Source organism: Amblyraja radiata, chromosome 1 (genome assembly GCF_010909765.2).
Source record: "Amblyraja radiata isolate CabotCenter1 chromosome 1, sAmbRad1.1.pri, whole genome shotgun sequence".
Lineage (NCBI taxonomy): Eukaryota > Metazoa > Chordata > Chondrichthyes > Rajiformes > Rajidae > Amblyraja > Amblyraja radiata.
Window position 1 is genome coordinate 52,155,467 of NC_045956.1, and position 15,783 is coordinate 52,171,249.

Consider the following 15,783-nt stretch of genomic DNA (forward strand, 5'->3'; position numbering starts at 1 on the left):
TGCTCCTGTTTCCTCCCACACTCCAAAAACGTACAGGTTTGTAGGTTAATTAGCTTCAGAAAAAGTGTAAGTTGTCCCTACACTGTAGGATAGTCCTAGCGTACGGGATGATTACTGGTCAGCGTGAACTCGGTGGTCTAAGGGCCTGTTTCCGTGTTATATCTCTGAACTCAAGACTAAAGGTTCCATGTTTGATCATTGATAGCCATCAGACTTTCTCCCCTGGAGTAACCCGTGACCTATCAACAGTTCATAGCTCTCAACCTTATGTTTGGCAGGGAAGAAAACCTGCTACCTTACCCAGTGTGGCCTATGTCTGATTCTAGGCCCATCAACATCTTCACTGCCTCTTTAGTTCTGTAGCTTTTTAGTTTTAGAGATACAGTGCGGAAACAGGCCCTTCGGCCCACCGAGTCCGCACCACACACACCAGGAACAATTTATACTTATACCAAGCCAATTAACTTACAAACCTGTATGTCAATGTAGCAATTAGAAATGGACCATACATGCTAGTCTTGAGACCAGTTAATGAAAAAAATAGTAAGCTCTCTGTATCCTGGCTTGCCTAGTTCAGACAGTGGTTAGTCAGGAACCGCATTGTATTAAGTGACCAAAGACAATTGTGATCCTTGCTTTCAGTTTCTCTACAGCATTTCCTCAACCAAATTCTGATATTCCTTTCAGCCCTAAACTCTTCCAGGATCCTGCTTTGGCCTCTTACACAAGTCCTCTTGCAGTCACTCCACCATTGCTCTCCGTATCTTCAGATACCTGGCCCTGAGGTCTCGATTTGCTTTGTAAAACTCCTCTACCTCACCACCACTTCTCTCCTTAAAGATTCCCTCAAACCTCATCTTTCTGACCACCTTTTAGTAATCTGTCAAATCTTGCTTCATAACCTGTGCTTAAGGCGTATAAGATCATGTGTGGAATAGATAGGGTAAATGCGCTAAGTCTTTTACCCAGAGTAGGGGAATCGAGCACCAGGGGATATAGGTTTACGGTAAGGGGGGGAAAGATCCAATAGGAAACTGAGGGGCAGCTTTTTATTTACACAAAGGATGGTCGGTACATGGAACGAGCTGCCAGCGGAGGTGGTTGAGACAGGTACTATCACAATGTTTAAAAAACATTTGGACATGTACATGGATAGGACAGGTGTAGAAGGATACAAGCCAAACACAGTACACTCGTATAGATTAGGCATGTTGGTTGGGATGGGAACATTGGGCCGAAGGACCTGTTTCCATCCTATATTACTCTATGACTCTCTCTGAGCATCACCAGATTTCTTATTATGTGAAGAGAAGTGCTTTAAGAGAGTTAGTTTGTTTGCTTGCTGTCAATGGGTGAGGCTTTGCTCCTTGGGTTCTGCCAGATGGCCATCATATTTATTGACCACATTCCTGGCCGTCCATTAGTGCTCACACGTACTTGCGATGTGGCGCAGCAGAAAAATCAATTTGTCATCATTATGAAGCAATTTCTGAGATTACCACCGGTGAGCGGATGACTCATCCACAACTGCATCTGGGAACAGTGCTGGATCTCATCTGCAGGCTGGAGAGAAAGGATGATTTTCTGCGGCAAATAGCGCAGTCTTCACAATTGAAGAAGCATCATTTATTTAAGGAAGCAATGGGCCATTTGTGGTCACATTTGGCAACTGAACCATCCTACCAACAACAAGAGAGCAGTCCTGAGCTACCATCCACCTCATTGGAGACCCTCAGGCTATCTTTACCTTGTACTAAACGTTACACCCTTTATCCTGTGGATGGCGCGATTGCAATTATGTATTGTCTTTCCGCTGACTGGTTAGCACGCAACTAACGCTTTTCACTGTACTTTGATACACGTGACAATAAACTAAACTGATAAACATAGTACTCAGTAGACACCATAAAAAATTTAAAAGTTCAATGAAAAAGAACAAAAAAACAATATAGTGCAAAAACAAAAACAAACTCCAAGTCCCTAGTGCAATGAAGGCAGTTCATAATTTCAGAGTTTAGTTGGAGTTTGTAGCGCTCAAGAGTTTGATGGCTGTTGGGAAAAAGCTGTTCCTGAACCTGGACTTTACTGTTTTCGGGCCCCTGTACCACCTTCTCGATGGCAGGAGTGAAATGAGAGTGTGGACAGGGTGGTGTGCATCTCTGATGATGCTGGCTGTTTTGTTTAGACAGCACCTCCTATAGATCCCTTCGATGGTGGGGAGATCAGTACCCATGATGGACTCGGCAATGTTCACCACCTTTTGTAATCTCCATCCCTGGTCGTTCGAGTTTCCAAAACCAGGACATGATGCAACCAGTCAATATGCTCTCTAACGTACACCTGTAGAAGTTCAAGAGCATGTTCTTCGACAAACCGAACCTCCTCAATCTTTTAAATATCTAGAGGCCTTGATGGCCTTTCTTTGTGAGTGCACCAATGTGACCCTGTGACCACATCAATCTCTTTAGAGTGCTTCACTATCTTCGCACATGCCAAATGTGTGCAGTCAGGAATTAATCAGATACTGTATTACCCTTCAAGCAGGTAGCTGGTAGTAGAATCAGGGTGGAGTCGATATGTGAGAGAATGGGATTCAGAGAAATGTGATTAATGATAATGTTGCTGGAGTTTGGATAAAATCAGTGGTTGAATGATTTCCATCTACGCCATAAGATATATGATAGATGAAAATCACCTTGTATCAACATCTACTTCCAGTTCCGCAGAAGAAAATACGATGAATTTTGTGACAAACATTCTCTCCATTAAAACCTTTGTACTCCGAGCAACTAGGGCCTCCTGTATTCGCAAGAATGTGAAGGTTCTTTTTATGTGTGAGACCACATAACCAGTAAGCAAAACAAAGTGTTGGAGGAACTCAGTAGGTCAGGCAGCATCTGTGGAAGGAATGGACAGGCGACAATTTGAGTCAGGACCCTTCTTCAGACTCAACATCCCGAGATGCTGCTTGACATGTCGAGGTGCTCCGATACTTTCTGTGTTGGTCAAGATTCCAGCATCTGCAGTTCCTTGTGTCACCAATGTAGGAAGGACAGCGTCAAGTCAACATTGCCAAATCTGCACAATCTGTTTTAGATTCAATTGGTGCCAGTAATGACACAGCATAGAAAGGGCCTTGGCATGATGTGACTTGTATAAGCCGAGCGATAGATATGTTTAGGGAATGTAATATAATATTACCTCAAAGCTCAGGATGTTTCCTGTGCCCACTGTCTGCAAGTTCAAGTGTGAAAGAAGTAGCAAAGAGTCTTCTTACATAACACATTGGTGAAGCAATTGAGATCACTCGGAGTTAATGCTGGAAGCAGAAAAGCATTCACGATTTGCCTGAACGTGAATGATGTGAATAAAGAAAGGATGGCGATGAAATATGAGAATAAATTTGATATCAAAGTAATCACATGAAGATAAAACATCAATGTGGTCCAAATTGCTTGCTTCTGGCCTGACAGCATACAGGGTTGTCTAATCATGGTGCATTTCCCATCCCATAGTTTAGTTTAGTTTAGTTCAGAGATACAACTTGGAAACAGGCCCTTTTGGCCTACCGAGCCCACACCAACCAGCGATCACTCATACACTTGTTCCATCCTACACACTAGGGACAATTTACAGAAGCCAATTAATCTACAAACCTGAGCGTCCTTGGAGTGTGGGAGGAAACCGGAGCACCCGGGGAAAACCCATGCGGTCACGGGGAGAACGCACAAACTACGTACAAACAGCACCCATAGTCAGGATGAAACCGGGGTCTCTGGCGCTGTAAGGCAGCAACTCTACCGCTGCACCACCGTGCCACCCTAATTTTAAATTAGATCATTAGTACCTGGACTTTCAGAAAGCATTTGATAAGGTCCCACATAGGAGATTAGTGGGCAAAATTAGGGCACATAGTATTGGGGGTAGAGTGCTGACATGGATAGAGAAGTGCTTGGAAGAGAGGAAACAAAGAGTAGGGATTAACGGGTCCCTTTCAGAATGGCAGGCAGTGACTAGTGGGGTACCGCAAGGCTCGGTACTGGGACCACAGCTATTTACAATATGCACCAATGATTTGGATGAAGGGATTCAAAGTAACATTAGCAAATTTGCAGATGATACAAAGCGGGGTGGCAGTGTGAACTGTGAGGAGGATGCTATGAGAGTGCAGGGTGACTTGGACAGGTTGAGGGAGTGGGCAGATGCATGGCAGATGAAGTTTAATGCGGATAAATGTGAGGTTATCCACTTTGGTAGCAAAAACAGAAAGGCAGATTACTATCTAAATGGCATCGTTGGGAAAAGGGGGAGTACAACGGGATCTGGGGGTCCTTGTACATCAGTCTATGAAAGTAAGCATGCAAGCAGTGAAGAAAGCGAATGGCATGTTGGCCTTTATAACAAGAGGAATCAAATATAAGAGCAAAGAGGTCCTTCTGCAGTTGTTCAGAGTCCTAGTGAGACCACACCTGGAGTATTGTGTGCAGTTTTGGTCCCCTAATTTGAGGAAGGACATTCTTGCTATTGAGGGAGTGCAGCGTAGGTTTACAAGGTTAATTCCCGGGATGGCGGGACTGTCATATGCTGAGAGAATGGAGCAGCTGGGCTTGTACACTCTGGAGTTTAGAAGGATGAGAGGGTATCTCATTGAAACATATAAGATTGTTAAGGGTTTGGACACGCTAGAGGCAGGAAACATGTTTCCGATGTTGGGGGAGTCCAGAACCAGGGGCCGTAGTTTAAGAATAAGGAGTAAGCCATTTAGAATGGAGAATGTGGCCCTTGTGGCTAAGGGGATCAGAGGGTATGGAGAGAAGGCAGGTACGGGATACTGAGTTGGATGATCAGCCATGATCATATTGAATGGCGGTGCAGGCTCGAAGGGCCGAATGGCCTACTCCTGCACCTAATTTCTATGTTTCTATGTTTCTATGAGATGAGGAAACACTTTTACTCACAGGGAGTGGTGAGTCTGTGGAATTATCTGCCTCAGAGGGGGTGGAGGCAGGTTCTCTGGATGCTTTCAAGAGAGAGCTAGATATGGCTCTTAAAAATAGCGGAGTCAGGGGTTATGGGGAGAAGGCAGGAACGGGGTACTGATTGGGGATCAGCCATGATCGTATTGAATGGCGGTGCTGGCTCGAAGTGCCGAATGGCCAACTCCTGCATCTATTGTCTATTGTCTAATACTTTGGTGAGATTTGTGATTTGTGATGTGGTATGGATGCACTTTATTACGGTGATCTGTGTTATTAGTGGTATGTAACAAAAGCAGTGTACCATCATGTACCGAACCCAAATACCACCAACCCTGGTTGCGTGGCAATTAAAGATTCTATTCTATTCTATTCTATTAAACAAAGTAGGAATTTTCATAAATTCAATGTAGGTATGCAGGAAAAATTCAAATAAGCTTTTGAACAATACAAGGCCTCTGGTAACTGATAAATATACATAGATAATCTGTGCCGATAGGCTAATTCCAGTGAAAGCTATCACACCCACGTTTCCTTTCAAACTCATTCATTCTCAGTTTCCAACTGGGGTCATTGGATAGTGAGCATCAACAATGGTTGGCTTTTAACGTTGTTTGCCTTTGGATACTGAAGTCAACCAATATACCCCAATTACAACACAAGCACACAAGCAAAGACATTCTTGCTATTGAGGGAGTGCAGTGAAGGTTTTCAAGGTTAATTCCTGGGATGGCGGGACTGTCATATGCTGAGAGAATGGAGCGGCTGGGCTGGTACACGTAACGAGACCTATTCCTTTTGTCCAGAGATGCTGTCTGACCCGCTGAGTTACTCCATCTTCTTGTGTCTATAAACAAGTTCATGACGAAGATACACACAAATTGCCGGAGTTACTCAACCGATTGGGCAGCATCTCTGGAAAAAAGGAACAGGTAATGTTTCTGGCTGGAACCCTTCTTCAGAGTGAAAGATAGAGGTTGGGGTAGGGGTTGAACTGGAGGCGAGAAAAGGCCATATCAAACCTGGATTGGGATTTTCCACTGTTTTTTTTCAGTTTATTTTCTTTGTTCTAGCCTTTTCTCAACTCCAGTCCCCTCCCCCCCTCCCCCACCCCAAATCTCTATCTTTCAGTCTGAAGAGGTGTTCTGACCCAAAACTTCACCTATTCCTTTTCTCCAGAGATGCTGCCTGTGCCAAACAAGTTAATGACTCTCTTTACTCTGCCTGGTGTTATTTGCCAACAAAACCCTGCTGGTGTTTATATCCAGGTATTACCATGTCACTGAAGGAAATCATTTGATTCACCAGACTCCTGGGAATTCAATGGATATAGATACAAAGCTTCTTTAAGATGAGAGCGGCAATTTTTTAAGGAGACAAGCTTTTATTTTTACACAGAGAGTTGTGGGTGCCTTGAACGTGCTGTCAGGGGTGGTGGTGGAGACTGACACCATAGGGACTTTTAAGAGGCTTTTAGATAGGCACGTGGACATTCAGGAAATGGAGGGATATGGCAGAGGAAATTAGCTTGAAGTAGTATTATATAGGGCGCAGACATTGTGGGCTGAAGAGCCTGTTCCTTCTTCTAAACAAGGGTCACGACTCGAAACGTCACCATTCCGTCTCTCCAGAAATGCTGCCTGTCCCGCTGAGCTACTCCAACTTTTTGTGTCTATCCAGGGAATAGAGTCCTAGCCTGTTCAACCTCTCCCTATAGCTCAGGCCCTCGAGTAATAGCAACATCCTCCTTACTCCTTTGTATGTTTATCCGGAACCCCCTTTAAATGTATCCGTGCATCTCACCTCCCCTTTTCCAGCTGGTTGAGAGTTTCCACATTTCCACCACTCTCGGATCATTGGCATTCCTTGTTTCAGGAAGCAATATGGACAAGGAAAGAGAGATTGAGGATGAAGGGGAAAGAGGGAGCAAGTGAAACGTCTATCTACTGGTGTGGAAGGAATGGAACTGTGACTTGTTAGAGGTGAGCTGTTTGCAAGGGAACAAAAGTATTTACAGATCTGTTATTCTATTGCGATTAAGAATTTCATTGTTCTGTTGTTGGTACATACGACAATTAAGCACTTGACTGTTGCAATGTGGTTGAAACTTCACCGCCTCTTCATTTCTGAGGCAATTGGGGATGGGAGATTCATTTACAAATTAATTAAAATACACAATGAACACATAAAGTAAAAGAATCTGCACCAATGTCTCCTTACGTGACGTGACATTGATTTTTGTCAGATGGCAGCCATGAAAGGCATCCTAAAGTCAACTGTTTCATAGGAATATAGGTAATAAAAGGAGGACAACACCAATCAGCCCTTCTTGATTCTCCGTCATACAATAAGATCATGACAGATCATTGGCATCAACTTCCTACAAACCCCATGATCTCTTGATCACCTTAAGATGCCACAAGAACTACTGAATACTCAGTGACTAAGCATTGATATCCCACTTGGGTAAAGAATTCCAACCATCCATTATCCTTAGGGTGAGGATTTGTCTTCTCCTTTCTACCCCGAGCAGATTACCCATTATTTAAACTCTGTGACCCTGGCTCTAGATGCCTCAGCCTGGGGAACAACATCCCTGCACCTAGGCTGTCAAGCTCCATGAGACGTTGGCCTGTTTGAGCAAGATGACCTCGTGTAGAGTATGGTCACAGTCTCCCCAATCCTGCCCCACAAGACAATCACTGCAGCCCAAGAATCAGTCTGGTGAATGTCCCTTGCATTTGCTCTATTGCAACCATAACTCTCTTCAGATAGGGGTGCATAATATTCCAATGTCCTACATAAATAATGAAAGTCCGGGATAGAGTGGAGGTGGAGAGGATTCTTGATGATTAAGGGTGTCAGGGGTTATGAGGGGAAGACAGGAGAATGGGGTTGAGAAGGATAGATAGATCAGCCATGATTAAATTGTGGAATAGGCTTAATGGGCCGAATGGCCTAATTCTGCTCCAATAACTTATCAAATGGAGAATATTGACGGCTTGCCTCTGGGTGTAACATACAGACACATCTTTCTTTTTCGCTTCACTCTGGGGAAATACTGGAGGATTAAAAACTGTGTGAGTCACAGCTCTGCCAAAACTTCAATTTCTTCTAGACTGAGGAAAGAGCCCATTCACCAAGGCCACCACAGGCCAATCCAGTACTTCACTGGGCACCAAACAGCCCCCTAACAGCTGAATCATTATACTGAATACTTTAATAAAAACATTTCTAAACGGATATCAATAAGCCAAATGGATGCTCGAGTGATTTATCAGTGTGCAAACTCTATGCCTGAACATGAGAACCAGGTACAATGCAGCTCTTCCATGTACCTCTAACCATTGGCTAGGCTACTGCCTGGCTGCCTTTACAATGTCCTTGATTTCTCATTCTCTTTATAATACCAATTGTCCTGTATTGATTTTGAGAATGAACAGCATCACAACCTTGTGTAATTTAATGGCCCAAGAATATTTCAATCAGGGTTGCTCAGTGTTGATCAATCTCAGAGATTCCCAGCAGAGGTGTGTGCATGCAGAGTCTCAGGATTGTGGATAATGGTTTCGCAGACTATCACCATTGCAGTTAAACTAGTAGGAATATTGAACATTAAAGGCATGGCATGCAGCCAAGTACTTGCAGGGGGAAAAAAATCTTGCAAAGTCATTGTACAAGTGAGTAACCTACAAGGCACATTAACAAGATTGTCTTTCCCTAAGTCTCTGCAATAGACAAGAATTAATTAGCCCAAAGCAGTGAACGACCTTCAAATTCATCTCAGAACCAAGCAGGAAATAATAAAGCACGCGAGTGCACACTCACACACAGACACACGCACACACTCTCACTCGTGCAGACACACACATACTCGCACACACACAGACACACATACACTTGCAGACACACACACATGCAGACCCACATACATTCGCACCCAAGCATACCCACATACACTCAGACACACACATGCACAAATTAAAAAGGGGAAACAATGGTTATTAGACAAATATATACAAAGCTTCCTGATTATTCACTCACCACAGAGAATCAGATTAATTTTCTTATCATGTGAAGTGAAAAAGCAGGGTCTAATTTCAAATGTAATGGATCCCATTCACAGAAGAGCCAGAATATGAGTTAACAGAATATTTTCTTTTAAAATGTCACAGTTTTCATCAATCAGCCCAGAGGACCAGAAGAGGATTCCCGTTACAACCATGGTAAATAAAAGGAACTGCTAACGAGGACTCACGGGATTATAAAACACACCAACACTGGCTCGGTTTCTATCCTGTAATGTCATTAAGCACAAAGCACTGTGAATGGGGAAAGTGGTGGGGTGGGGGAGGTGGGGTGGGGTGGGAGAAGGGAAACAGTGATTTAAGATATTTTCCTGCAGCGATAGTTCTGATTGACATTAGTTTAGGGAGGGATATTTATTTCCTCTTCTCAGCTTTTTTTTTTTTTAGGAGGACCACATTTGCAAATGCTTGGTGATGCAAAGTAAAGATCAACAGATCTGTTACTTTCTAAACATGCAGAACTGAATTGAAAGGGTTACAATTACGCTGTCGATAATCACACTGAATTGTATACCGGCTGAAGAGATTTGCAAAAGAAAAATCACGCTTTGTAAATTGATTTTTTTTCCCCTTTTAAAACTAAATATTAAGTTTGCATGTCAGGTTTTTTTTTTTAAACATCAAAGTACAACATTGTGAAAAGCAGCAGGGATTTCCTTCCAGGAATGACAACAATGAAAAATAGTAAGTTACTTACTATACGCTGGTGGAATAACAAGGTTTGTGTCGGTCATTTGGGGAAGTAAGACAGTTGTCGATTCTGTCACCTCACGACTTCTGGTGACCACAGTTTCTGGGGAGAAAGACTGGACGATGATGGAGGATAGGAAGGAAGGAGTGGAGGTTGGGGGATGAGAGGAAGGGCTGGGAAAGGGCGTTGAGGTGGGCGTCAGAGGGTCATCAGTAGCGTTCTGTGTCTGGACCAAGTCGGATATCAGAATGGTGGTTGTGAAGGTGGCTGACGGAGGCCATTCTGCCACTGTTGCTTGGTCAGCAGAGATGACAGGACCCTGGCCTATGCGCTTGGGATCAAGGTGCGTCAGAGGTTCGTACTCAAATATCTTGTCCACGAAAACCCACTTGAGGCCAGCAATGCAAAGGCACAGGCTCACCAGGCAGGCCAAGATGGGGACGATGCAGATCTTCTCGGAGTTTAAGCAAGTTCGCACACGCTCTACCTCCATACAGATGCAGCAGGTAGCAATGAGACCACTCAGCCCCAGCGCACCATTCCCATCCACCTGGCTGGCTGTGGAACTCCCCTCTGTCGTGCCGGATGGGGTCGGACAAGGAGGGGTGGAGGATTCGGGGGAGCTCGAGCCCAATTCCTCAGCCATGGCTCTACTGCATTAGCCTGTTCTCCGGCAAAAACCTTTCAAATAACAAGTGGACGAGGGCAGGGAGGAGCAGGGAGACGAGCCATCAGACAGACGGCAACGACAGCACCGTTTGCTCGGTGGAGAAGACGAGAGGCAACGCGGTAGCTCTTCACTGCTTCAGACCCTCTCCGGTGGAGTTAGGGAGTCCCGCCACAAAAACGCTCAGTCATTCCCGGGTTCGGCAAGCAGCTCAGCAGCCGGATGTAGGGAGTGGCCTTTCTTCTCAGTCAGACGTCCTTCGGTGCTCCCTCTATTCTCTCACCTGCGGAGTCGGTGGGAGGGATGGCTCCACGTACCTTGAGGAGACGCGCACCACACGAGCTGGCAGCAGAGGCTGAAGCAGGATGCTGCTGTGACTCAGTGTGGCTGCAGCACTCGCTACAGAGAGAAGCTGGAGTCATTAAGAAGCAGCAGGTGCCTGTCTTCTGTGCACAGTGGAAGCGAGGTCATTAGTTACAGAGAGTGGGAGGCAGAGAAGGAGGGGTAGAGATAGAGGGAGAGGCCAAACTCAGCTTCCTCCTCCTCCCACTTTACACACACTCACACTGATACCCACACACACACACTCGTACACTGCAGGGTAGGGCTTCCCAAAATCAGAAAACACACACATATACGCGCACACAATCACATACACACACACACAATCACACACTGTACAGGGTAGGTCTTCCCAAAATCAGAACACACACACACACTCACGCACACGCACCATTCAGAACTGCACCGACTGCATGCAACTTCCTAGTTGATCCAATTAGGAGGAATGAGCCATCAAAATCAGGAGGAGGCAGCAGGCAGCAGCAAATGTCTCAGGCCCCATCCCTCTGCTCCATATAGACGAGTCAGCAATTGATTATGCTAATGCACAGGAGCTGGATGCGATGGGGCAGAGGCAGGGCTGGTGAAACTGGCAGACGCTGCCTGCATCCCAGGGGGATGGGGTTTCCTCCGGTAATTTCACTTGCACGCTCCCGGAGATCGGATTTCATCCCAACATCGAGTTTCATCTCCCACGGTAAAGAGGGGGATGAGCTTGGTTTAAAACCAGCAAACAGGTAGATAGACACGAGCTCAGATATTTCACAACTGACAGCCTGCCCAGCCTTCACTATTTTATTTTATTTCTTGCAGTAACGGGTCAGATTTAAGTGAGCTGCTGTCTAGCAAGGTGACCCATGCATGAACGATTGGCAGCTAGGAAGGAAGCACTCTTAATTTGCTTCACTGTTCCTGGGACTACATCCCTGCCTCTGTTTGCTAAGTAATCTTCTAGTGATAGCCCAGTTTACAGCATATAAAGAGCAGACTAGAACTGGAACCAAGAATGGCAAATCCTGCAGGAAATATGAATGTGATGGATATTGATGCGTTACTTCTGAAGAAAATAGCGATATGGAGAGCATGACAATTTGACAGGCAAACAGAGGGTCAGAGAAAGGGATAGGAGATGGGAGAGGGAGAGGGAGAGAGTGGAAGGAAGAGAGAGGGGAGAAGAGATGGAAAGGGAGAGAGGGTGAGGGAGAGAGGGAAAAGATGGGGATATGGGAGAGAGAGGGAGAGATGGGAGAGATAGAGAGAGAGGGGGGGGGAGGAAAGAAAGGGGGGAGATATAGAATCTCAAACTGATTCAGGAAAGGTGGTAGCAAGATGGACAAAAGCTAAGAGCGAGACAATTGAAATAGTGAGCGAGAGAGAGAGAGAGAGATGCCTTCAGACAAGACATCAGGGACAGACAATAAGTTCCTGAGACAGACAGGCAAAGAAAAAACAAGAGAGTGAGAGAGAGAGAGAGAGAGGAAAAGAGAGGGACATAGGAGAGCGATTTGCAAAAATTAAGACAGACAAATTAAAAAAACAGGCAGTCAGATAGAATGGCAAATAGATAGAGACAGAGGGAGAGACAAGACAAGAGAGAGCGAGAAAATGAAAGCATTTAGGGCACAGGACATGTTATAAAAATGAGCACTTAGGGACTGTCAGTAGTGTACAATAAGACACTCTGGTCGTCTATTATTAATAGAGTTCCCTTGGCAAACCATCCAACGGCAACGATAAGTGTAGCCGCCACCATCAAGGACAGTTAGCTGTAGAAGATGGAGCTGAATGTACAGTGGGCTGAGTCTATAAATAGTGCAGCAATTTACCACATGGATACCCCGACTCGCTGCTCACCACGCTAAATTAATAAAATAAATCATGTTTCGCGCCCCGTGCAACCAGCTGTGCACTGAAAGCAGCGCCGTAAAAGTAGGCCAAAGCAGAGTGACTCTCGTGCCAGGTGCGTCAGAGTAACACTGAGTTTGCTTCGTTATAGAACACAGAACAGTACAGGAATGGGGCCGTTGGCCCTTGGACAGGACGCCTGGTTAAACTGATCACATCTGCCTGTATATGATCCATGTCCCCCTATTCCCTGCATCTATCTGGATTAGGTTAGAGATACAGCACAGAAAAAGGCCCTATAGCCCACAAAGTTCCAGCCAGCCATCGATCACCCGTTCACACTAGTTCTATGTTTAAGAAGGAACTGAAGATGCTGGAACATTGAAGGTACACGAAAATGCTGGAGACTAGTCTGAAGAAGGGTTTCGGCCCGAAACGTTGCCTATTTCCTTCGCTCCATAGATGCTGCTGCACCCGTTGAGTTTCTCCAGCATTTTTGTGTACCCACACTAGTTCTATGTTATCCCACTTTTTCATCCATTCCCGACACACTAGGGGTCAATTTTACAGAGGCTAATTAACCTAGAGACACGCACGTCTTTGAGACGCCCGAGGGAACCGGAGCACCCGGACGCATCCCACCGGATCGCAGGAAGAACGTGCAACCTCCATGCAGACAGTACCCAAGGTACCTGGGTCGAACCAGGATCATACCTGGGTCAAATCAGGAACTAACCTGTGTCTCTGGCTCTGTGAGGCAGCAGCTCTACCAGCTACACTACTGTAGCTGCCCATAATTCTTCAACAAGAGAAATGAACAAAAATAGTCCCCTGGAGACGAGGGGGGGTTAAGGGATTTAAAACAAAACATCGAAGCACTTAAAGAAAAAATATTGGATTTCCTGGTTGGAATGTAATCCCATAGACTCTCACTGAAGGCCAGTTGTAGCAATTCACTTACATTCTTTTGGCCAAGGTAAATCACCATGTACAAAGCACAGCTGCCCTTTTCTATGTAGCCTGATATATACCAGCCTGTACGGAAAAGTCTGCACTGATAATCCAGAGAACACGAGATAAAATCTTTGCATGGAAATTTGAAAATATCAATTCAGTTTTAATAAACTAAAAAGCTGGTACAACCACATGGTTCACTGAATACCCATTTGGGAAGAACTCTTGCCATCGTTGCCCCTGCGCATCTGTACATAACTCCGACACGCGCCAATACGTTTGGGTTCTGAAAGGTCTTTAGGCCATTTGGTTGCTGGTTGTGGTTCACATTGGCAGCCCAGGGCAACAGAGGGCAATAAATATTTGCAATATCGCAAATCCCAACTGTCCAAAAAATTAGATTTTATAATTTCAGCAACTCTATCGCTTCGGCACAGTGGCACAGTGGTAGAGTTGCTGCCTTACAGTGCGAGAGACCAGGGTTCGATCCTGACCACATGTGCCATCTGTACAGAGTTAGTACCTTCTCTCTATGACCACATGGATTTCCTTCTTCTTTTTTTGGGTGGAGGGGGGGGGTTTAAAAGCTTTACTTTAATTACATTGTAAATCATTCAGAAACTGTGCCCAAGAAACTACAAGTGCCCACTGCCTTACAGTGTGTGGAAAGCAACTGTGTACGCTGGTTTACAACGTAGACACAAAATACTGGAGCAACTAAGCGGGCCAGGCAGCATCTTTGGAGAAAAGGAACAGGTGACGTTTCGGGTGTCGACCTATTCCTTTTATCCAGAGATGCTGCCTGACCCGCCGAGTCACTCCAGTACTCCGTGCCTATCTCCACTGTCATACATCTATTTCGACAGTCAGCCACACTTCTGGGGAACAGGGTGCTCCAGAAACCGGGACCACACGGAATAAGGCAGCTTGCTGGCACCTTCTCAGTGCTCCTCACTCCTCCCAGCCTTTGCCCCCGGATTGCTGGGGTAGCTTAAATCCGACCTGCTGTGCCACTTGTTGGGGCGAGCTCTCCCCCTTGCTGTGGTACTTACTCCTGGTGCAGAGCCTGGTGGTGCCGCACAATCTGCAGCAAGCACAGGTAGGTGGAGGCCTGGTGCCCCAGTTACCTCCCACAGGTCAAAGACGTGCAGGTTTGCAGGTTTGCTGTGTGAATTATCCCTAATGTGTCGGATAGAACGAGTGTGCAGGTGATAACTGGTCAGCGCGGACTGGTTGGGCAGACGGGCCTGTTCGTACGAGGGAACCCTATACTAAACCAAACAAGCTAGCCCAATATATATTCTTGTACATGCTTTTTCTCGAAGATGGCTTAAGGTCCCCCCCCCCCCCCACCAGCATTCTTAGTTACGTGTGTGACAAAAAAAGATGAAAAATTGTGGAATACATCTCTTCTAATTCTGAAAGCATTACAGGTATATTGTTTTGTACTGTATATATGGTTCATATTTTTTTCAGTTTATCAAGTGAAATGTTTATATGTTATGCTGTCGATGTTTGTTTGGGGTCAGCGGTAAAATATGACTGGTCACGTGTGTGGCACCACACGGAGGCTTTATACAAACTGTGTGAATTTTAAGAAGCTACAGAATGTTCATATCTTTAGCAGACATGCATTATGGTTCTGTAGGTAGGAAAATAGCAATGAATAAGATTAATCTCTTACAAGAATATTTTAATGTATCACCTTGTGATGACAACTGGTCACGTATGTGACATTTTGGTTAACTTTCCAAAGAATGGGCCTTAAACATACTGCAGAAAGTGTATCATAATTAGATCCAGGCACCCACAAATTATCTTATTCTGTAGGATGTTACTCTCCGGGGTGACAAGTACAAATATTGTTTTGAAGAGCTCTTCTAGTCACAGCCCACACTATGTTGGCAACACCTGTACAAGCGCACACGTTCTCTTTGAGGATTCCCCATAATGATGAGTTGTAGCCAGGTTGACAAACATACCCGTGGGCTGGATGTTCGAGTCTGAATGTGATCCCTGGGAACTATGAGATACCTATTTGGGAGCGGCTTATTCGAAGAGATCATGGTTTGAGTGGGTGGTGTCTGTGTACAGCTATCAGGCTACAGTTCAGGGTGCTACATTGCCGTTTGCTTGTCAGAGTCTGAGTGGGTGGTAACAATCCCCATCTTTGTACACCATGGAGAAAAACAAAAAACAAAAGTCAAGAGGAGTTGTCCT

The 15,783-nt window shown here is 45.2% G+C and overlaps 1 protein-coding gene across 4 annotated transcripts in view; it reads right to left on the reverse strand.

The window, feature by feature from the left end:
• Positions 1-15,783, reverse strand: part of nrg1 (neuregulin 1) — a 210,896-nt gene that overhangs the window by 129,059 nt on the left and 66,054 nt on the right. For 3 of the 4 annotated variants that reach the window (XM_033021997.1, XM_033021979.1, XM_033021987.1), the window contains exon 1: positions 9,762-10,921. The exons of the other annotated variant lie outside the window; for it this stretch is intronic. In XM_033021997.1, coding sequence (XP_032877888.1) covers positions 9,762-10,401 — 640 coding nt within the window. In that variant the 5' untranslated portion in view covers positions 10,402-10,921. Of the gene's footprint in view, positions 1-9,761; positions 10,922-15,783 lie in introns of those variants that run through there. 4 annotated transcript variants of the gene reach the window in all.